The sequence below is a fragment of the Salvelinus namaycush genome, chromosome 23 (assembly GCF_016432855.1).
Source record: "Salvelinus namaycush isolate Seneca chromosome 23, SaNama_1.0, whole genome shotgun sequence".
In the NCBI taxonomy this organism is placed as follows: domain Eukaryota; kingdom Metazoa; phylum Chordata; class Actinopteri; order Salmoniformes; family Salmonidae; genus Salvelinus; species Salvelinus namaycush.
The window spans coordinates 7,754,271-7,778,496 of NC_052329.1; the positions used below are offsets into that span (position 1 = coordinate 7,754,271).

Consider the following 24,226-nt stretch of genomic DNA (forward strand, 5'->3'; position numbering starts at 1 on the left):
AGAGACCACTGTGATGACACACCAAATGATGACCACCAATCAGAGAACACTATGATGACACACTAAATGATGACCACCAATCAGAGACCACTATGATGACACACTAAATGATGACCACCAATCAGAGACCACTATGATGACACACCAGATAAGTTTGATGGATCGTTTTTGTTTTCTTCTAATTTCTCTTAAAGGGAAAGTAATCCAAAAGTTGTCAGATTACATTACTGAGTTTGGTAATCTAAATGTTACATTACATATTACAATTTTGGACAGGGATGCTGGCCCATGTTGACTCCAATGCTTTCCACAATTGTGTCAAGTTGGCTAGATGTCATTTGGGTGGTGGACCATTTCTGATACACACGGGAAACTGTTGAGTGTGAAAAACCCAGCAGCGTTGCAGCTCTTGACAACTACTACCAAAGGCACTTAAATATTTTGTCTTGCACATTCATCCTCTGAATGCTACACATACACAATACATGTCTCAAAGCTTAAAAATCCTTCTTTAACCTGTCTGGCACCGGGGTTCCGCTAGTGGAACTCCTCCCACATTCCACTGAAAAGGCAGAGCGCGAAATTCAAAAGATATTTTTTAGAAATATTTAACTTTCAAACATTAACAAGTCCAATACAGCAAATGAAAGATACACATCTTGTGAATCCAGTCAACATGTCCGATTTTTAAAATGTTTTACAGCGTAAACACAACATATATTTATGTTAGCTCACCACCAAATACAAAAAAGGACAGACATTTTTCACAGCACAGGTAGCATGCACAAAGCCAACCTAACTAACCAAGAACCAACCAAACTAACCAAGAAACAACTTCATCAGATGACAGTCTTATAACATGTTATACAATAAATCTATGTTTTGTTCGAAAAATGTGCATATTTGAGGTATAAATCAGTTTTACATTGCAGCTACCATCACAGCTACCGTCAGAAATAGCACTGAAGCAGCCAGAGTAATTACAGACACCAACGTCAAATACCTAAATACTCATCATAAAACATTTCTGAAAAATCGATGGTGTACAGCAAATTAAAGACAAACATCTTGTGAATCCAGCCAATATTTCCAATTTTTTAAGTGTTTTACAGCGAAAACACAATATAGCGTTATATTAGCTTAATACAATAGCCAACCACACTACCGCATTCATTCATCAAGGCACGTTAGCGATAGCAATAGGCACGTTAGCGATAGCGAATAAACCAGCAAAAGATATTAATTTTCACTAACCTTCATAAACCTTCATCAAATGACAGTCCTATAACATCAGGTTATACATACAATTATGTTTTGTTCGAAAATGTGCATATTTTGAGCTGAAATCAGTGGTTATACATTGTGCTAACGTAGCATCTTTTTCCCAGAATGTGCGGATATTTTTATGACACTCAACTATTCTGACCAAATAACTATTCATAAACGTTACTAGAAAATACATGTTGTATAGGAAATGATAGATACACTAGTTCTTAATGCAATCGCCGTGTTAGAATTCTAAAAATAACTTCATTACGACATCCAGCTTAGTTATAGCGAGAGAGTACCCAAAATCTGGGCGCAAACGACTATTTCACATGTTCGACAGATATATGAAATAGCATCATAAAATGGGTCCTACTTTTGACGATCTTCCATCAGAATGTTGTACAAGGGGTCCTTTGTCCAGAACAATCGTTGTTTGGATTTAGAATGTCCTCTTCTCCAGTCAATTAGCACGGAAAGCTAGCAAAGTAGCGCGAAGCTCTCCTTCCTGAACAAAGGCACACAACGCAACACGCCTAACGTCCCGAATAAATTTCAATAATCTAATAAAACTATATTGAAAAAACATACTTTACGATGATATTGTCACATGTATCAAATAAAATCAAAGCCGGAGATATTAGTCGTCTATAACGACAGCTTTTCAGAAGGCAAAACCAGGTCCCTTCACGCGCTCTCCAGAAAACAGGAAACTGGTGACACGTCATACAAAGAGCTTTTATTCGACCCCAGATCAAGTTATACACTCCATTTCTTCTCTCACTGCCTGTAGACATCTAGTGGAAGACGTATGAAGTGCATGTAAACTAATAAATATCAAGGACATTTATAGGCAGGCCCTAGAACAGAGCATCGATTTCAGATTTTCCACTTCCTGTCAGGAAGTTTGCTGCAAAATGAGTTCTGTTTTACTCACAGATATAATTCAAACGGTTTTAGAAACTAGAGAGTGTTTTCTATCCAATAGTAATAATAATATGCATATTGTACGAGCAAGAATTGAGTACGAGGCCGTTTAAATTGGGCACGATGTTCCCCCAAAGTGAAAACAGCGCCCTCTGTCCTCAACAGGTTAAACGGTCTCCTCCCTTTCATCTGTACTGATTGAAGTGGATGTGTGACATCAATAAGGGATCATAGCTTTCACATGGATCCACCTATCTCATGGAAAGAGCAGGTGTTCTAAATGTTTTATATACTCTGTGTATAAAAGCAATGTCCTTGTCGGAGAGACTGGAAAGCTTCTGTCCTCTCTATAAATGACTTTCTGTGCTAGTGACATTGACACTGTAAAAAGCACTTGTAGGGAAATGTTCCAAGTAAGTGTCAATTTTGTTGGACTCATGAAGGCCAACAGACAATTATTCACAAAACCTGCATGGTACCTGATGGCGATGCAATTCTCAGCTAAGACAGAAAAGTAGAGCGAGTTCAAGAGCCGAATTTCTGTTTCCTTTTGTTAAATTAACAACAACACATTGACATGCAACGAGCTGTCTGAAGAGGACAGAGGAAGGACAGTAGTTAGGACTTCTTAGTCACAGCCAGACTGTGTGGACAGATATGGGGCAAATTCAACTGGTGTCCATTCAGGAACAATATCAACTGTTTAATTATGATTTAGAAATGCCCAGTATCTTCCTTTGTTGCCATGCCCCCTTCCCCTACCCCCTGCACCCTACCCCATGTACCATACCCCCTTCCCCTACCCCCTGCACCCTACCCCATGTACCATGCCCCCTTCCCCTACCCCCTGCACCCTACCCCATGTACCATGACCCCTTCCCCTACTCCCTGCACCCTGCCCCCTTCCCCTGTACCCTACCCCCTCACCGGAAACCCCTACCCCCTCACCCTACCCCCTGCCGCTTGCACCATGCCCCCTACACCCTACCCCCTGCACCCTGCCCCCTTCCCCTGCACCCTACCCCCTCACCGGAAACACCTCACCCCCTCACCCTACCCCCTGCCGCTTGCACCATGCCCCCTACACCCCATCCCCTGCACCCTGCCCTGCCTGCTGTTACTGGGGAGTAACTCATGTAATTTGAATACCAGCTAAAATATTGTAATCCGATTACAGATACTTTGGAAAAACTAGATGATTACTTCTTGGATTACTTTTAAATTCAGAAAGGATGTTTCTGACAAAGAAGCCGAATTAGGAGCCACTTTTACCACAATGTAGACTGAATGATATGGCCATACAAATTGTCAGGCATTACAAGCATTTAGCAAAGATGGAATTGTGCTACATGTATTTGCAATACATTTTACGTGATGTTAAAACTTCTTGGGAATAGCCCACTTTTTAAAAATGTTTGCCTAAAATGACAAACCCAAATCTAACTGCCTGTAGCTCAGGCCCTGAAGCAAGGAAATGCATATTATTGGTACCATCTGAAAGGAAACACTTTGAAGTTTGTGGCAATGTGAATTGAATGTAGAAGAATATAACACAATAGATCTGGAAGAAGAAAATACATAGAAAAAAAAACGTTTTTCAACCACCATCTTTGAAATACAACAGAAAGGTCCCAAATCTAGCCATCACTTTGGTTGTAATTCCGATGGTTTCCACAAGACGGCAGCAGTGTGTGTGAAAAGTTTCAGATTGATAACATTTACATTTACATTTAAGTCATTTAGCAGACGCTCTTATCCAGAGCGACTTACAAATTGGTGCATTCACCTTACGATAACTTTAAGTATGAGCAAACTACATGATATTTAGTGAGAATTCACCCAGGTACATTTGGGCAAATCGTGAAGGAGATATTTACATTCACATTACATTTTTCTGCAATAATATCATCAAATCTGTGTAATTGGACTTTGATTTAGCTTTTCCAGTATTAGTAGCCATATTATAAGTTCAAAATTTGCAAAACACATAGTTGTCATAACTTCATAACTCTCCATATTCTTACATTTATGTCCAAAGGGAAAAGGCTAGCTGTCGCACAAGGTTAGCAGCAACATTTTGTGACAGATACAGGGTTTTCACATACTCCAGTAAAGCCCAGCTCATTGGCTATCTAGCTAGCTTTGCTTGACCCCGATTGGTGCTTATTTGACAAAGTTAGAGTCAGTCAAGTGAAGACCGTTCGTGTCATCGACGTGCCATGAAGGCGTCGCTCTCTGACCAAATATGGTGTCCTACAGGATATACTACACTCCTAATGATATAGTGAAGTCTGGTTATGTTCTAGGATCTCTGAGGAATAAATATGAATGTGATTTGATTGTTTGAAACAACGTTTAGGGTTAGATTTTCACCTATTCCTTGATGATGACCACCAATCAGAGACGACTGTGATCACACACCAAATGATGACCACCAATCAGAGACCACTGTGATGACACACCAAAATATGACCAGTAATCATATTACATTACTGAGTTTGGGTTATCCAAAAGTTATGTTATTTATAACAATTTTGGACAGGTAATGAGTGACTAAATGGATTACATTTAGAAAGTAACATACCCAACCCTGTGTGTGTGTCTGTGTTTGTCAGGCAGAGAAATGGCTTGTGGGTATTCGGTAAGACAAGGTGTTATTGGGCTGTCAGCATGGTGGCAAAGCTTACAGATGACAGGGTGGTGAATGGAGAGAGAGAGGGAGTGAGAGAGAGAGAGAGAGAGCAGAGAGGAATAAAGAGAAGATAGAGAGAGAGAGCAGAGAGAGAGAGCAGAGAGAGAGAGCAGAGCAGAGAGAGCAGAGCAGAGAGAGAGCATATAGAGAGTAAGAGAGAGAGCAGAGAGAATGACGGGTGATGGAGATATGAAAGAATGAAAGAGAGAGAGAGAGAAGCCAAAGGAATAGTATAATCTCTGTGTGCCATCTCTTTTTATTTCTGATGACATATATAAGCTTACAGTTTCAGACAAAGCCTGAGAGTCCAACAACTTCTGATAGTAGGTGACAGCTTAACAGGAATTCAGTTCCCTGGTGCTTCTCCCTCTGTCTTTGACCAGATATCAAAAATATAAGAAGAAGTACATGTGTCATAGTGAATGGCAACCAGAGACATTCAAACAAAACAACTGGAGCCTGATGCCGAGTTAACCCAAGGTTGGTATCACACTGAAACTGTGACAAATGGACGACAGATCTCTGTTGGGAAAAGAAGGCAAAGGGATACGATGTTATCTGCTACACTAAAATGTTATCTGCTAGTTCATCTGGCCAAAGATCTATAAAACATCAAATCAGGATTTAGACAAAGAGAATATTTTGAAATGATGAAAGACAGATGAAAAATTGGCCTCCCCTGCTGGAGTAGATCACAAAGCTTTCAGGGCAGCCAAGGCTATGAATCTTTGGGGGATTCTCATTTGGGTAAAAAGTCTGTCCTTTCCTTGACTCCTCCTCCTCCTCTCTTCCGTGACACGGAAACTGAGTGGTTGAGGAGAGTGTCACTCATTAGAAGGATGAACGGAGTATGTTCACCTCCTCGTTTGCCTACTTCAGCAGAGGATGCACAACAATATCCTTTCAGCTTCTAGTCTGGAAGTGTTTTAAAATATGCCAAACCACCTTTGAATCAGCTGCTGTTTTCTGAAAGGAGAAAAACATACAAACGATTAAAAACGGTACGCTACATAATCCTAATGTGTAAAAAACAAGTTGTACATATTTACTGTGCCTTTAAAAAGTTTTCAACACCCCTTGACTTATTTCACATTTAGTTGTGAATTTAAAACGGATTAATCTGAGATTGTTTGTCACTGGCCTACACACAATACACCATAATGTCAAAATTGAAATCTTTTTTTTTATGAATTAAAAACGAAAATCTGAAAGGTCTTCGGTCAATAAATACTCAACCCTTTTCTTATGGCCTACATAACTTTCGGGGTAGAAATTAGCTTTTGAATTTATTAAATTTAACTAGGCAAGTCAGTTAAGAACACATTCTTATTTACGATGACGGCCTACACCGGCCCAACCCGTGCAACGCTGGGCGAATTGTGACCCAATTGTGCCACCCTATGGGACTCCCAAACACGGCTGGATGTGATACAGCCTGGGTTCAAACCAGGGACTGTAGTGATGCCTCTTGTACTGAGATGCAGTGCCTTAGACCACTGCGCCACTCGGGAGCCCAATATTTTTCACACAATGTTTGCTGGTCTGATGGACCCGCAACATTATCGGGTTTTTAAAACAATACATCCATAACAATTTACAGTAGATTATTTTATGGAAATGATTAATGAGCCCCATTGATAACAAGTTAAAGCCGGTCTACACACCACATGAGTACATGTGAGGGAGAGGTAGAGAGAGAGCGTGAGAGCGTGAGAGAGATGGAGAGAGAGAGAGGGAGAGCACAGACACACACACACACACACAATATATATACAGTGTGGAAAATAGATAAGAGAACACCACTCAGACTCACGTGAAAGCTTTGATGACATCACAGTGTTTTCATTCTACAGTTATTTTTTTTAATTTACATTCTAACAGTTTATTATTTTCCCCACCAACTGTCACTCATTCATCTCAATAACACAGACAAGTTGTTACTCCAGGTCAAAGGCCTGACGATGACACATCTCAATAACACAGACAAGTTGTTACTCCAGATCAAAGGCCTGACGATGACACATCTCAATAACACAGACAAGTTGTTACTTCAGATCAAACGCTTGACGGTAAGGTTTTAGAGGAAGCATATTGATTCATCTCAGATTGGATCAAGGTGGATGATCTCTAGTGAAGAATGCCCAGTATGCTTCAGCAGAGAAAGGACATTTGAATGTAAAGCATAGTCAGAGGTCTCCCTTCTGTTTGCGTGTGCATGTGTGTGTGTGTGTGTGTGTACAAACAACCAGGCCATATAAAGCAGTGTTCCCCAAAACACTGGGTGGTGCCTGGTGTTCCAGACAGTGCTGCTAATTGAATAGGTGTTCCTGACAGTGCTGCTAATTGAATAGGTGTTCCAGACAGTGCTGCTAATTGAATAGGTGTTCCAGACAGTGCTGCTAATTGAATAGGTGTTCCAGACAGTGCTGCTAATTGAATAGGTGTTCCAGACAGTGCTGCTAATTGAATAGGTGTTCCAGACAGTGCTGCGAATTGAATAGGTGTTCCAGACAGTGCTGCTAATTAAATAGGTGTTCCTGACAGTGCTGCTAATTGAATAGGTGTTCCTGACAGTACTGCTAATTGAATAGGTGTCCCAGACAGTGCTGCTAATTGAATAGGTGTTCCAGACAGTGCTGCTAATTGAATAGGTGTTCCAGACAGTGCTGCTAATTGAATAGGTGTTCCTGACAGTGCTGCTAATTGAATAGGTGTTCCTGACAGTGCTGCTAATTGAATAGGTGTTCCTGACAGTGCTGCTAATTGAATAGGTGTTCCTGACAGTGCTGCTAATTGAATAGGTGTTCCAGACAGTGCTGCTAATTGAATAGGTGTTCCTGACAGTGCTGCTAATTGAATAGTTGTTCTGACTGTGCTCTTCCTCTTGTAATAAACCCAAAACATTATCCTCCCACACAGACACACACCACATGCCGTCTGTACACACACACACACACACACACACACACACACACACACACACACACACACACACACACACACACACACACGCACACACGCCATCTGGACAGACACACACACACACACACACACACACACACACACACACTCACACTACACGCCGTCTGTACACACACACACACACACACACACACACACACACACACACACACACACACACACACACACACACACACACACACACACACACACACACACACACGTGCCATCTAGACAGACAGACAGACAGACAGACAGACAGACAGACAGACAGACAGACAGACAGACAGACAGACAGACAGACAGACAGACAGACAGACAGACAGACAGACAGACAGACAGACAGACAGACAGACAGACAGACAGACAGACCATTATATTATTCCAACAGTCTCACTGTAGAATTAGAAGTTTATTCACGTTTACTCCAAATGTCAAATTTTGAAATGGCTCCAAATGTAAAATCTAGAAAGTTAACCGTTAAGGTTTAGGATACAGTTAAAATATTATGTTTTGGCACTCATTCGGAATGGTCAAGGTCAGGGTTAGGATTTTGAATAGTGTTAACACATAGCAATTTAAAACATGTGCTGTCCGCTGGGATTCAACGTTAAACCTTCTGATTCAGAGTCAAGGGATTACGACCATCCACAACACCCTAGCAAAAGCCTAACCTACTTAGAAGTACTAACTGTTCTCCTAGGGGCCAATTGTGAAGGCATTTCCTAATGTCCTCAGGACATGGATAGACGTCCAATCACTCTTGACCGATCTGCCTGAATATTCGTCAGTGTCTCGCAGTCAGTGTGTCACGGTGACAAAACCCCTTTCCTCTCAACCACCCCTCCAAACACATAGACCCACATAGGTCCCAGTGGCAAAATATATATTATTATGTTTACAGCAGAATGAATAATTGATTATTGTATCGTTATATGGGAGTTTAATGATGTGTGATGCTCAGGTAGATGGCTCGCTGCAGTTGAGAACAATAATTAGGGTCTAATTCCATTCCTAATACAAACACACACACACACACACACACACTGCATCCTTCCCTAATTAGCGTTACACTCCGACACTGAAAAGGTGCAGCCCTTAGTTCCACTCCAGCAGAGGGTGTAAATGACACAGATCTCAATGGTGTATAATGCCTTCTGACCCCTCCCAGTTCCATGGTAAAATGAACACATTCAAAATAAGATTTATTTTATTATAAAAAAAAACACATTTCAGTTTAGTTGATTTATGTTACACATAACTGACAATTATATGAGACATTTAAACAGAAAATTGTGAATTGTGATAATTTAAATAACACCTTCTCTGGCAGTGCACTGTTTATGTGAATCTGATGAGATGTTGGTTTCCCACATGAGCGTGAAGCCCTGGTCCACGCGGACTGATAAGGCAGTGGCATCAGCAATCAGCTCCTAGAAGAAAACACACTATCATTCCAAACTCATCTCTCATCACCACACTGATGATCACATACAATGCATTGCATGGATGATTTAGTACAAACACACACACACACACACACACACACACACACACACACACACACACACACACACACACACACACACACACACACACACACACACACACACGGCATGTAAACACACACACACAGTATGTAAACGCACACATACAACATGTAAACACACACATGGACATGTAAACACACACACACACACACGGCATGTAAACACACACGGCATGTAAACACACACACACGGCATGTAAACACACACACACGGCATGTAAATACACACATGGACATGTAAACACACACACACACACACACACGGCATGTAAACACACACGGCATGTAAACACACACACGGCATGTAAACACACACACACACACACGACATGATCAGAACTCTGAGAACTCACAGGACATACTAACAAAATAGTCATTTTCACCACTCTTGTTTGGGGAAAGCAAATGTGAAAATGGGTAGATAGTGGAGACACAAACCCTTCAGATATAATATGTATCATGGTGATTACAGACTATGATTATAGTTCCATGCAATCTGAGCTTCAAACCTGCAGATTCCACAGAAAAATATAATTCACTATGATTAGAGCTTCCCTGCAAAACGGCACCGCACACATACATAGGAGTGTGTGTGTGTGTGCGTGTGTGTGTGTGTGCATGTGTGTGTAGCAGTGGCAACCTAACACTAACATTGTAAAGAGATATGGAACAGCCTGTTATTTGAACTTGTTATCCAGTGTAAAAACACTAAAGGAGATGAATGGATGGGCTGCTGCTGCAAATACCATTTATTCAAATGCATGACTACTGCATCTCTCTGAGTCTGTGCCTGTCAGTCTCTTATGTTCCCTCTCAAATTATTATTTATGGAGTGTGTCGCTATCGGTTACAAGGTGTTGATAGTCGGAGTGAATACAATATACCTCCAAATAAAGACTCTTTATCACAGGGTAAATGAGGATACAGACTAAATGTCATCTTCCAAACGTGTCCTCTAACCATCCGTTCCTTCTGCCCTCGGTGATCGTCTTACTACTGCCATCCATCTCCTCTGCTGTTGATTAGTATTGTCTTACACTTCCTGTACTCTCTGGGCAACTTCCTCTGGCTGCTCCTCCTGCTCGTAGCTCATGTTTATGACAAAGGAACCACAAGGTGACCTCCCTGGTTACAGCTATTAGATGATGAGTCATGGCAGACATCTTGTTCTGGCAGATGATCACCCATCCACTAGCAGACACTGTGGAGAGGTGAAGAGGGATGGGTCCAATTCTAAGCCTACAGTCTAGTCACTGCTGTAAGACAGCCAGCGGCACAATGTGCTTGGCCCAAAGTCAAAGACTTACTGGGGGAGGGAAGAATAGATCTCTGAGAAGACATGCTCTTCTTTATCAGCTCTGCATCTTTACAATTATTTTTAAACTGTCTTATACAGACAATCATGACCTTACAAGAGGAAATCCCCCCCAAAAATTCAAAGACTCCAGTCACCCAAGTCATAGACTGTTCTCTCTGCTACCGCACGGCAAACGGTACCAGAGCGCCAAGTCTAGGACCAAAAGGCTCCTTAACAGCTTCTACCCCCAAGCCATAAGACTGCTGAACAATTAATTAAACGGCCACCCGGACTAGTTACATTGATACCCCCCCTTGTTTTTACACTGCTCCAACTCGCTGTTTATGATCTATTCATAGTCACTTTACAAATGACCTCAACTAACCTGTACCCCCGCACATTGACTCGGTACAGAGACGGTATATAGCCTCGTTATTGTTGAGTAATTTTCTTGTGTTACTTTTTTTTGTTTAATTTATCTAGTAAAAAATGTCTTAACTATTCCCTTGAAGTGCATTTTTGGTTAAGTGCTTTTAAGTAAGCATTCTCACGGTAAGGTAACATTGTATTCGGTGCATTTTATTTTATCCTTACCCATGTCTACTGAAAATAATATTTGTTTGTTCTGAGTGTGTTGTGTTGTGGTTGGGTTTGGTATGTTTTGGTGTGTTTTGGTGTGCTGAGGTATGTTTTGGAGTGGTGTGTTTTCATGAGTGTGGTGTATTTGGTGTGGGGTGGTGTGTTTTGGTGTGGTGTTTTGTGGTTTATTTTGGAGTGGTGTGTTGTGGTGTGTTTCGGTGTGATGTGTTGTGTTTTGGTGTGATGTTTTTTGGTCTGGTGTGATGTGTTTTTTGGTGTGGTGTGGTGTGTCTTGGTGTGGTGTGTCTTGGTGTGGTGTGTTGTGGTGTGTCTTGGTGCGGTGTGTTTTGGTGTTGTGTGGTGTATGTCTCACCTCAGTGGTGGTGTGGATTTGTGATGATCTTGTTCTCTGTTTCTAAGCCATCTCGTATTGTCACTTTTGTGATTGGAACGCTCCCGGCCCCTTCACCACACCTCCTCTACACCTTCACCTTCACCACACCTCCCCCACACCTTCACCACACCTCCCCCACACATTCACTACACCCAGGTTCAGCCTCCCCCATGGCTTTACCACACCTCCACTGCAACTTCACCACACCTCCCCCATGCCTTCACCACACCTTCCCCATGCCTTCACCACACCTTCACCACACCTCCTCCATGCCTTCACCACACCTCCCCCACACCTTCACCACACCTTCACCACACCTCCCCCATGCCTTCACCACACCTCCCCCACACCTTCACCACACCTTCACCACACCTCCCCCATGCCTTCACCACACCTCCCCCATGCCTTCACCACACCTCCCCCACACCTTCACCACACCTTCACCACACCTCCCCCATGCCTTCACCACACCTCCCCCATGCCTTCACCACACCTCCCCCACACCTCCCCACACCTTCACCACACCTCCCCCATGCCTTCACCACACCTCCCCCACGCCTTCACCACACCTCCCCCATGCCTTCACCACACCTCCCCCATGCCTTCACCACACCTCCCCCATGCCTTCACCACACCTTCACCACACCTTCCCATGCCTTCACCACACCTACCCCACGCCTTCACCACACCTCCCCCATGCCTTCACCACACCTCCCCCACACCTTCACCACACCTCCCCCATGCCTTCACCACACCTCCCCCATGCCTTCACCACACCTTCACCACACCTTCACCACACCTCCCCCATGCCTTCACCACACCTTCACCACACCTCCCCATGCCTTCACCACACCTTGTAGTGTGACCTCTGTGATAGGGATGCTCCCGGCTCCTTCACAACACCTCCCCCCACCTCCACCACACCTTCACCTCACCACCCCCACACCACAACTCGGGTTCAGCCTCCCCCACAACTTCACCACAACCAGATTCAGCCTCCCCAACACCTTCACCACACCTCCCCTACACCTCCTCCACACCTCCCCAACACCTTCACCTCACCTCCCCTACTTCTTCACCACACCCAGGGTCAGCCTCTCATCCACCGGCAGAACGGCATATGGCAGGTCAGGGTGTTCTGGGGCGACAGGAGGACCAGGGAGAAAGATCAAAAGGAGAAAAAGGTCAAATAGCAAATGCAAATGTAAACAGTATATCATGATGATTGATAGTAAATGTAAACAGTATATCATGATGATTGATAGTAAATGTAAACATTATATCATGATGATTGATAGTAAATGTAAACAGTATATCATGATGATTGATAGTAAATGTAAACAGTATATCATGATGATTGATAGTAAATGTAAACAGTTGGAGTTGTATTTGAACCAATGAAACAACAGTACTGTTACAGGTCAAGCACACTACTACAAAGTAGAGACCTCTTTAAAGGGTAATACTACACTACCACCCCTTCTACAACCTACTTACCAAGACACACAGAAGGACACACATGCCAACCCATTGACCTATGAACTTTCTATGGCTGGACTGATAAACATTTGTAGATGAGTTGAGCTCATGGCTGTGCTCTGGTCCATTCTGGCTCCATTCTCGCCATGTTTATCATTATCAGGATTATTTGTGGGTTTAAATCACCAGAAGGAGCTGCTCTGTGCTGTGGCTGTTCTGATTAACTAGCTCGTGCAAACAGGGCTCACTCACAAAAATATCCATCCAACGTGCATATTACCCAGCACTGTCCTCATTGCCTGACTCCTCCAACATCTGACTGTCGAAAATGGACCAGACACACACGTACACACACAGGCTCTGTCTTATCAGTGAAATTGTTTTGGAATGGGTCTGATGGCAGGCAGAGGACAGCCACAGATGTTTGGCTACCAAAGTATGTGTGTGAGTGTGTGAGTGTGGGAGTGTGATCCCCATTGGTCCAAGCAATGACTGAGTTTCTGCCGATCACAAATAAAACAGAGAACCCTGGTTAGTAAACAGTGGTTTCTGGTTGAACCCAACTTTATTGAACTTTGAACTTTATTCACCCCAACCCCAGGAAAAAGAGACACTTGGTCCTTCAACTGTTACTAGTTCCCATTCACTCCAATCCATAACCAAAACAAGTGATTTTGAGTGATGGTCAAGTAGCTAGACAGTGAAAGGATTGTCTAGTCCCAAACCAGGTGACACGTCAACTCACCAACGCAGCTGTGAATGAGATCAGTAGGTACTGGTCATTCTCATACATATCTGAGAGAGAGCGAGAGAGGGCAAGACAGAGAGAGATCGAGCGAGAGCGAGAGAGTGTAAGGTCCGACACTGTAGTTGGAAAAGCAGGTACGGGGAGAGTCAAACACTTAATCGGAACAGACATTGAACAAGGCAGGAACAGCGTCAGCATACGGGTATACAAGGACATATGACAATCAATGCTGAAGCAGGGAACAGAGCAGGGAACAGAGCGGGGGAATAGACAGATATAGGGGAGGTGATGACAGAGGTGACTGAGTCCAGGTGAGTCCAATAATCACTGATGCGCGTGATGGGGGGAAAGCAGTTGTGCGTAATGATGGTGGCAGGAGTGCGTAATACCTGGGAAGCCTTGCACCTTCGAGTGCGGGGGGGGGGGGACAGGCTTGACAGTCATAAAAGAGTGAGTGATGGAGAGCATGTTTACATGCAGAGACAGGGTTATTACATTAACACTTCCTGTCACTCCTCTTCGCTATTATATGACACAACCAACCTCACAACCTATCACAGGAGAGCAGCTCTCAAACCACTTCAAACACACTCCACCATGTCAGAGACAGACACTGTGTGTGTGTGTGTACATGTATTTGTGTGATGCATCTACTCCCAGATCCCCTCCACATCATCCCAGAACAGGGAACGTCGTGAAGTTCCATTGTCGCTCAGGGCAACGATCAGCCCCAGAGGATTCTTCATACTGGGGGGGGGGGGGGGGGAGGGGTGAGACAATCAGTAAGAGGGAATGAGAGCAAGAGAGAGGAGAGGAGAGAGGGTGGAAAGGAGAAAAAGAGAAAGAGAGAGAGAGAGAGAGAAAGAGAGAGAGAGAGAGGGTGGGTTGAAAAGGGTAGAGAGAGATACATATAAAGAAGCTGATTGCAGAGTGCTGAAGGACAATGACAAGTGTATGTCAACTGCAGTGCATTGTGGGGGTTTATTTATACCTCTTTCTAAGGACAGACATTAATATTCATGCTGCTGTGAGTTACATCTGATCCCTCACCATTGTCTCCCTCCCTCCGCAATGAATATCACATCTAACACACACACACACACACACACACACACACACACACACACACACACACACACACACACACACACACACACACACACACACACACACACACACACCTTTGGTGTGTGTTGTTCTCTGGTCTCTGCAAGGGAGGATGTATACTCCACTTACAAGGAAGTTGATGTAGTGGAGAGGTATTGGCATGGTTACCATCTGGCCCCTCACAACAACAGCCCTAGCCTGGACACAACATGACAATAAAATAGATAACGAATATGAATACAGCAGACATCCACATTTATTATAAATGTAGTTTTAACATCAATTTACATGTTTTCATTAATTACAATGTGTGTGTGTTTTGGCGCCTCACTGTGTGGCCCTCTACATCTCTGGCCCCCTGTCAATCAAATAGGGTCAAACAACACTTCAGAAAGATCCAGACCAGGACTGATGACAGACATATCAGAACATTAAGCGTAATGTTTGAAAGAACTGTATTACTGTATATAAATATAGAGTTGAAGTCGGAAGTTTACATGAACTTAGGTTGGAGTCATTAAAACTTGGTTTTAACCAATCCACACATTTCTTGTTAACAAACTATAGTTTTGACAAGTCGGTGAGGACATCTACTTTGTGCAGAATGCTGTGGTATTCATGCTGGTTAAGTGTGCCTTGAATTCTAAATAAATCACTGACAGTGTCAGCAGCAAAGTACCCCCACACCATCACACCTCCTCCTTCATGCTTCACGGTGGAAACCACACATGCAGAGATCATCCGTTCACCTATTCTGCATCTCACAAAGACCAAAACATCTCACATTTGGACTCATCGGACCAAAGGACAAATTAGCACCAATCTAATGTCCATTGTTCGTGTTTCTTGGCCCAATCAAGTCTATTCTTCTTATTGGTGTCCTTTAGTAGTGGTTTCTTTGCAGCAATTCGATCAGGAAGACATGATTGAGGCAGTCTCCTCTGAACAGTTGATGTTGAGATGTGTCTATTACTTGAACTCTGAAGCATTTATTTGGGCTGCAATTTCTGAGGCTGGTAACTCTAATGAACTTATCCTCTGCAGCAGAGGTAACTCTGGGTCTTCCTTTTCTGTGGCGGTCCTCATGAGAGCCAGTTTCATCATAGCGCCTGATGGTTTTTACGACTGCACTTGAAGAAAGTTCTTGAATTTTTCCGCATTGACTGACCTTCATGTCTTAAAGTAATGATGGACTGTTGTTTCTATTTGCTTATTTGAGCTGTTCTTGCCATAATATGGACTTGGTCTTTTACCAAATAAGGCTATCTTCTGTATACCAACCCTACCTTGTGAAAAGACAACTGATTGGCTCAAACGTATAGAGAAGGAAAGAAATTCAACAAATTAACTTTTAAAAAGGCACACGTGTTAATTGAAATGCATTCCAGGTGACTACTTCATGAAGCTGGTTGAGAGAATGCTTAAAGTGTGAAAAGCTGTCATCAAGTCAAAGGGTGGCTACTTTGAAGAATCTCAAATATTAAATATATTTTGTTGGTCACTTCTTTGGTTACTACATGATTCCGTATTTGTTATTTCATAGTTATGAGGTCTTCACTATTATTCTAAATAGTATAAATGAAGAAAAACATTTGAATGAGTAGGTGTGTCCAACCCTTTGACTGGTATTGTATAACTTCCTTAATTTTGCTGGGACCCAGGAAGAGTAGCTGCAGCATGTGCAGCTAATTGGGATCCATAAGACAAATACAATACACAAGATCCAAGGACAGGAGGAAACAAGACTCTTTGATATAGTCTAGCTGAGGATTGTGGGTAAAGCCAGCTGTGAGGCTGACAGAGGGCAGAGGACAGCTGTGGCCTACAGGACCCCACCATAACACACTGGGTTGGTGGGAGTGGAGAGAGAGAGCGAGAGAGAGAGCAAGGGAGGGAGATAGGAGAGAGAGAAGGAGGGAGGGAGGCTGAGGGAGAGTTAGTGATTGAGTGTGAAAGCGATGGTGTGGGTTGTGAACTCCGAAATATGTCAGATGCAGTTATTTTGTCAAAGTCTACACTGTAATCTCTATCCACATTATTGACATCATTAGCTTCACTGGTGCTATCTGGCCTGGTTCCATTTTGACATCATTAGCTTCACTGGTGCTATCTGGCCTGGTTCCATTTTGACATCATTAGCTTCACTGGTGCTATCTGGCCTGGTTCCATTTTGACATTATTAGCTTCACTGGTGCTATCTGGCCTGGTTCCATTTTGACATCATTCTTCACTGGTGCTACCTGGCCTGGTTCCATTTTGACATCATTAGCTTCACTGGTGCTACCTGGCCTGGTTCCATTTTGACATCATTAGCTTCACTGGTGCTATCTGGCCTGGTTCCATTTTGACATTATTAGCTTCACTGGTGCTACCTGGCCTGGTTCCATTTTGACATTATTAGCTTCACTGGTGCTACCTGGCCTGGTTCCATTTTGACATCATTAGCTTCACTGGTGCTACCTGGCCTGGTTACATTTTGACATCATTAGCTTCACTGGTGCTATCTGGCCTGGTTCCATTTTGACATCATTAGCTTCACTGGTGCTACCTGGCCTGGTTCCATTTTGACATTGAGTGTGAAAGCGAGGGTGTGGGTTGTGAACTCCGAAATATGTCAGATGCAGTTATTTTGTCAAAGTCTACACTGTAATCTCTATCCACATTATTGACATCATTAGCTTCACTGGTGCTACCTGGCCTGGTTCCATTTTGACATCATTCTTCACTGGTGCTATCTGGCCTGGTTCCATTTTGACATCATTAGCTTCACTGGTGCTATCTGGCCTGGTTCCATTTTGACATTATTAGCTTCACTGGTGCTATCTGGCCTGGTTCCATTTTGACATCATTCTTCACTGGTGCTACCTGGCCTGGTTCCATTTTGACATCATTCTTCACTGGTGCTACCTGGCCTGGTTCCATTTTGACATCATTAGCTTCACTGGTGCTATCTGGCCTGGTTCCATTTTGACATTATTAGCTTCACTGGTGCTACCTGGCCTGGTTCCATTTTGACATTATTAGCTTCACTGGTGCTACCTGGCCTGGTTCCATTTTGACATCATTAGCTTCACTGGTGCTACCTGGCCTGGTTACATTTTGACATCATTAGCTTCACTGGTGCTATCTGGCCTAGTTCCATTTTGACATCATTAGCTTCACTGGTGCTACCTGGCCTGGTTCCATTTTGACATTATTAGCTTCACTGGTGCTACCTGGCCTGGTTCCATTTTGACATCATTAGCTTCACTGGTGCTATCTGGCCTGGTTCCATTTTGACATCATTAGCTTCACTGGTGCTACCTGGCCTGGTTCCATTTTGACTTCATTAGCTTCACTGGTGCTACCTGGCCTGGTTCCATTTTGACATCATTAGCTTCACTGGTGCTACCTGGCCTGGTTCCATTTTGACATCATTAGCTTCACTGGTGCTACCTGGCCTGGTTCCATTTTGACATCATTAGCTTCACTGGTGCTACCTGGCCTGGTTCCATTTTGACATTATTAGCTTCACTGGTGCTACCTGGCCTGGTTCCATTTTGACATTATCTTGTGACCTGGAGAGTTTAAGATGATCACATTCTGGGAGGATTTACAAAATTATAATTATCTTGCGACCCACGAGTTATTACCTGCTCCTCTCCTCTCCTCTCCTCTCCTCTCCTCTCCTCTCCTCTCCTCTCCTCTCCTCTCCTCTCCTCTCCTCTCCTACACATTAATTCTTCCCCTACCGCCTTTTACCAAAACCTATGCCTCTTCAGCTACCAAGAAGATGGTTGCTGTGAATGGTAATTACATAGTGTGTTCCAACCACTTTAACTCTGGGCATAGGTGTCTGTGGAGACAGCAGACTGTAAGAATGTTATGTTAAAGACGTTCAGTCCAACTAAACAGTCCTCTTCAGTTAAATGAGACATCCAATTAGCTTCTACTTTGCTTCAATACATTGCATGGTTATCAAACTGAGGAGAGAAAATAACTGAGGAGGAGAGAAAACTGAGGAGGAGAGAAAATAACTGAGGAGAGAAAATAACTGGAGAGAGAAAATAACTGAGGAGAGAAAATAACTGGAGAGAGAAAATAACTGAGGAGAGAAAATAACTGGAGAGAGAAAATAACTGAGGAGAGAAAATAACTGGAGAGAGAAAATAACTGGAGAGAGAAAATAACTGAGGAGTAGATAAAAGAAAGGAGAGAGAGAAGAGAAGAGGGGGAGAGATTTTTTAACATTTTTTATTTATTTCACCTTTATTTAGCCAGGTAGGCCAGTTGAGAACAAGTTCTCATTTACATCTGCGACCTGGCCAAGATAAAGCAAAGCAGTGTGACACAAACAACAACACAGAGTTACACATGGAATAAACAAATGTACAGTCAATAACACAATAGAAAAAGTATATATACAGTGTGTGCAAATGGTGTAAGGAGGTAAGGCAATAAATAGGCCATAGTAGCGAAATAATTACAATTTAGCAAATTAACACCGGAGTGATAGATGTGCAGATGAGGATGTGCAAGTAGAAATACTGGTGTGCAAAAGAGCAAAAAAGTTAATAAAAACAATATGGGGATGAGGTAGGTAGTTGGATGGGCTATTTACAGATGGGCTGTGTACAGCTGCAGCGATCGGTAAGCTGCTCAGATAGCTGATGCTTAAAGTTAGTGAGGGAGATATGTCTACAACTTCAGCGATTTTTGCAATTTGTTCCAGTCATTGGCAGTAGAGAACTGGAAGAAAAGGCGGCCAAAGGAGGTGTTGGCTTTGGGGATGACCAGTGAGATATACCTGCTGGAGCGCGTGCTATGGGTGGATGTTGTTATGGTGACCAGTGAGCTGAGAGAAGGCGGAGCTTTACCAAGTAAAGACTTATAGATGACCTGGAGCCAGTGGATCTGGTGACGAATATGTAGCAAGGGCAAGCCAACGAGAGCATACAGGTCGCAATGGTGGGTAGTATATGGGGCTATGCTGACAAAATGAATGGCACTGTGATAGACTGCATCCAGTTTGCTGAGTAGAGTGTTGGAGGCTATTTTGTAAATGACATCGCTGAAGTCGAGGATCGGTAGGATATTCAGTTTTACGAGGGTATGTTTGGCAGCGTGTGTGAAGGAGGCTCTGTTGCGAATTAGGAAGCCAATTCTAGATTTCATTTCGGATTGGAGATGTTTAATATGAGTCTGGAAGGAGAGTTTACAGTCTAACCAGAAACCTAGGTATTTGTAGTTGTCCACATATTCTAAGTCAGAACCGTCCAGAGTAGTGATGCTAGTCGGGTGGGCGGGTGCGGGCAGCGAACGGTTGAAAAGTATGCATTTAGTTTTACTAGCATTTAAGAGCAGTTGGAGGCCACGGAAGGAGTGTTGTATGGCATTGAAGCTCGTTTGGAGGATTGTTAACACAGTGTCCAAAGAAGGGTCAGATGTAAACAGAATGGTGTCGTCTGCATAGAGGTGGATCAAGGAATCACCAGCAGCAAGAGCGACATCGTTGACATATACAGAGAAAAGAGTCGGCCCAAGAATTGACCCCTGCAGTACCCCCATAGAGACTGCCAGAGGTCCGGACAACAGGCCCACCAATCTGACACACTGAACTCTATCTGAGAAGTAATTGGTGAACCAGGCGAGGCAGTCATTTGAAAATCCAAGGCTGTTGAGTCTGCCGACAAGAATACGGTGATTGACAGAGTCGAAAGCCTTGGCCAGGTCGATGAAGACGGCTGCACACTACTCTCTTTTATCGATGGCGGTTATGATATCGTTTAGTACCTTTAGCGTGGCTGAGGTGCACCCATGACCAGCTCGGAAACTGGATTGTACAGCAGAGAAGGTACGGCGGGATTCGAAATGGTCAGTGATCTCTTTGTTAACTTGGCTTTCGAGATGGAGAGAGATGGAGATGGAGAGAGAGGAGAGATACAGGGTGAGATAGAGTGAGAGATAAAGAGAGAATAGAGATGAGTGTTGAGGGAGAGAGAGGAGAGATACGGGATGAGGTAGAGTGAGAGATGGAGATATACAGGGTGAGGGAACGTGAGAGATGGAGAGAGAGGAGCGATACGGGGTGAGGGAGAGTGAGAGATGGAGCGAGAGTAGAGAAATGGGGTGAGGGAGAGTGAGAGATGGAGAGAGGAGGGATATAGGGTGAGGTAGAGTGAGAAATGGAGAGATACTGGTTGATGGAGAGTAAGAGATGGAGAGAGAGTAGCGATACGGGGTGAGGGAGGGTGATAGATGGAGAGATACGGGGTGATGTAGAGTGAGAGATGAAGATAGAGGAGGGATACGGGGTGAGGGAGAGTGATAGATGGAGAGATACGGGGTGATGTAGAGTGAGAGATGAAGATAGAGGAGGGATACGGGGTGAGGGAGAGTGATAGATGGAGCGATACGGGGTGAGGGAGAGTGAGAGATGGAGATAGAGGAGGGATACGGGGTGAGGGAGAGTGAGAGATGAAGAGAGAGGAGGGATACGGGGTGAGGGAGAGTGATAGATGGAGAGAGAGAAGGGATATGGGGTGAGGGAGAGTGAGAGATGGAGAGAGAGAAGGGATATGGGGTGAGGGAGAGTGAGAGTGAGAGATGGAGAGATACGGGGTGATGTAGAGTGAGAGATGAAGAGAGAGGAGGGATACATGGTGAGGGAGAGTGAGAGATTGAGAGAGAAGAAAGAAAGCACACTGTGACCTCTGCCTTCCTCTTCTTTTTGTATCAATAACTCGACAAAAATAACACCACCACTTCATCGAGCTCGACCAGACATTAGGCATTTTCAGCAAACAAAGAAATGCTTTTGACAGTGCACCTAGCACAGAGCCACAGACTGCAGGTCTTTCAGAGAAAATAGGAGATAATGGGAGGAGCAGAGAAGAGAGGAAGTGAATAAAGAGGGGCAGAGAAGAGAGGAGGGAATGAGAGGAGTAGAGAGGAGAGGGAGGGAATGAGAGGAGTAGAGAGGAGAGGGAGGGAATGAGAGGAGTAGAGAGGAGAGGGAGGGGAATGAGAGGAGTAGAGAGGAGAGGGAAGGAATGAGAGGAGTAGAGAGGAGAGGGAAGGAATGAGAGGAGTAGAGAAGAGAGGGAGGGAATGAGAGGACTAGAGAGGAGAGGGAGGGAATGAGAGGAGTAGAGAGGAGAGGGAGGGAATGAGAGGAGCAGAGAAGAGAGGGAAGGAATGAGAGGAGTAGAGAGGAGAGGGAGGGAATGAGAGGAGTAGAGAGGAGAGGGAGGGGAATGAGAGGAGTAGAGAAGAGAGGGAGGGAATGAGAGGAGTAGAGAAGAGAGGGAGGGAATGAGAGGAGTAGAGAGGAGAGGGAGGGAATGAGAGGAGTAGAGAAGAGAGGGAAGGAATGAGAGGAGTAGAGAAGAGAGGGAGGGAATGAGAGGAGTAGAGAGGAGATGGAGGGGAATGAGAGGAGTAGAGAGGAGAGGGAAGGAATGAGAGGAGTAGAGAGGCGAGGGAGGGAATGAGAGGAGTAGAGAAGAGAGGGAGGGAATGAGAGGAGTAGAGAGGAGAGGGAGGGAATGAGAGGAGTAGAGAAGAGAGGGAAGGAATGAGAGGAGTAGAGAAGAGAGGGAGGGAATGAGAGGAGTAGAGAGGAGAGGGAGGGAATGAGAGGAGTAGAGAGGAGAGGGAGGGAATGAGAGGAGCAGAGAAGAGAGGGAAGGAATGAGAGGAGTAGAGAGGAGACGGGGGGAATGAGAGTAGAGAGGAGAGGGAGGGAATGAGAAGAGTAGAGAGGAGAGGGAAGGAAAGAGAGGAGTAGAGAAGAGGGAGAGAATGAGAGGAGCAAAGAGAAGAGGGAGGGAATGAGAGGAGTAGAGAATAGAGGGAGAGAATGAGAGGAGCAGAGAGGAGAGGGAGGGAATGAGAGGAGTAGAGAATAGAGGGGGGAATGAGAGTAGAGAGGAGAGGGAGGGAATGAGAGGAGTAGAGAATAGAGGGGGGGAATGAGAGTAGAGAAGAGAGGGGGGGAATGAGAGGAGCAGAGAAGAGAGGGAGGGAACCAGAGGAGTAGAGAGGAGAGGGAGGTATATAGGGAAGTGTTCATGACTGGGCCCATTATCTGTGGGTGCGTGTGTGTGTTGTGTGTGTCCACGTGTGTTTGTAGGACAGTTCTGGGCGGTAGTAATCACTGTCATGTTTCTACAATAGGTTGTAAACAGGAAAGTAACTCTGCCCACGACAGGGGCTGAATGAGTCCAAATATGGAACAGACAGAGCAATGAGCTTACACCTCTAGACATACAACACATTATGGTATACTGCAACACCACACACACACACACACACACACACACACACACACACACACACACACACACACACACACACACACACACTGTCTAGGTCATGACATACGCTTCCCTCCCTGCTCATTCAGGAAAGACGATAAAAAGAAAAGAAGAAGAAAAATGAGAGCAGAGAAAATGGTGGTTCAAGCTCAGGTTGTGTTGGTGGTTCAAGCTCAGGTTGTGTTGGTGGTTCAAGCTCAGGTTGTGTTGGTGATGGTGGTTCAAGCTCAGGTTGTGTTGGTGATGGGGTTCAAGCTCAGGTTGTGTTGGTGATGGTGGTTCAAGCTCAGGTTGTGTTGGTGATGGTGGTTCAAGCTCAGGTTGTGTTGGTGATGGTGGTTCAAGCTCAGGTTGTGTTGGTGATGGTGGTTCAAGCTCAGGTTGTGTTGGTGGTTCAAGCTCAGGTTGTGTTGGTGGTTCAAGCTCAGGTTGTGTTGGTGATGGTGGTTCAAGCTCAGGTTGTGTTGGTGATGGGGTTCAAGCTCAGGTTGTGTTGGTGATGGTGGTTCAAGCTCAGGTTGTGTTGGTGATGGTGGTTCAAGCTCAGGTTGTGTTGGTGATGGTGGTTCAAGCTCAGGTTGTGTTGGTGATGGTGGTTCAAGCTCAGGTTGTGTTGGTGACATTGGTTCAAGCTCAGGTTGTGTTGGTGATGGTGGTTCAAGCTCAGGTTGTGTTGGTGATGGTGGTTCAAGCTCAGGTTGTGTTGGTGACGGTGGTTCAAGCTCAGGTTGTGTTGGTGATGGTGGTTCAAGCTCAGGTTGTGTTGGTGATGGTGGTTCAAGCTCAGGTTGTGTTGGTGATGGTGGTTCAAGCTCAGGTTGTGTTGGTGTTGGTGGTTCAAGCTCAGGTTGTGTTGGTGACGGTGGTTCAAGCTCAGGTTGTGTTGGTGATGGTGGTTCAAGCTCAGGTTGTGTTGATGGTTCAAGCTCA

General features: G+C 44.3%; 1 protein-coding gene across 1 annotated transcript; it reads left to right on the forward strand.

Annotated features, from left to right (window-relative positions):
* The first annotated feature begins 2,938 nt into the window (after nt 1-2,938).
* On the forward strand, nt 2,939-12,525 carry LOC120018941 (extensin-3-like). Its single transcript, XM_038962154.1, has 3 exons — nt 2,939-3,329; nt 4,809-4,834; nt 11,692-12,525. Exons 1-3 carry the CDS (start codon nt 2,939-2,941, stop codon nt 12,523-12,525), a joined length of 1,251 nt encoding a protein of 416 aa, XP_038818082.1.
* The last annotated feature ends 11,701 nt before the right edge of the window (nt 12,526-24,226 follow it).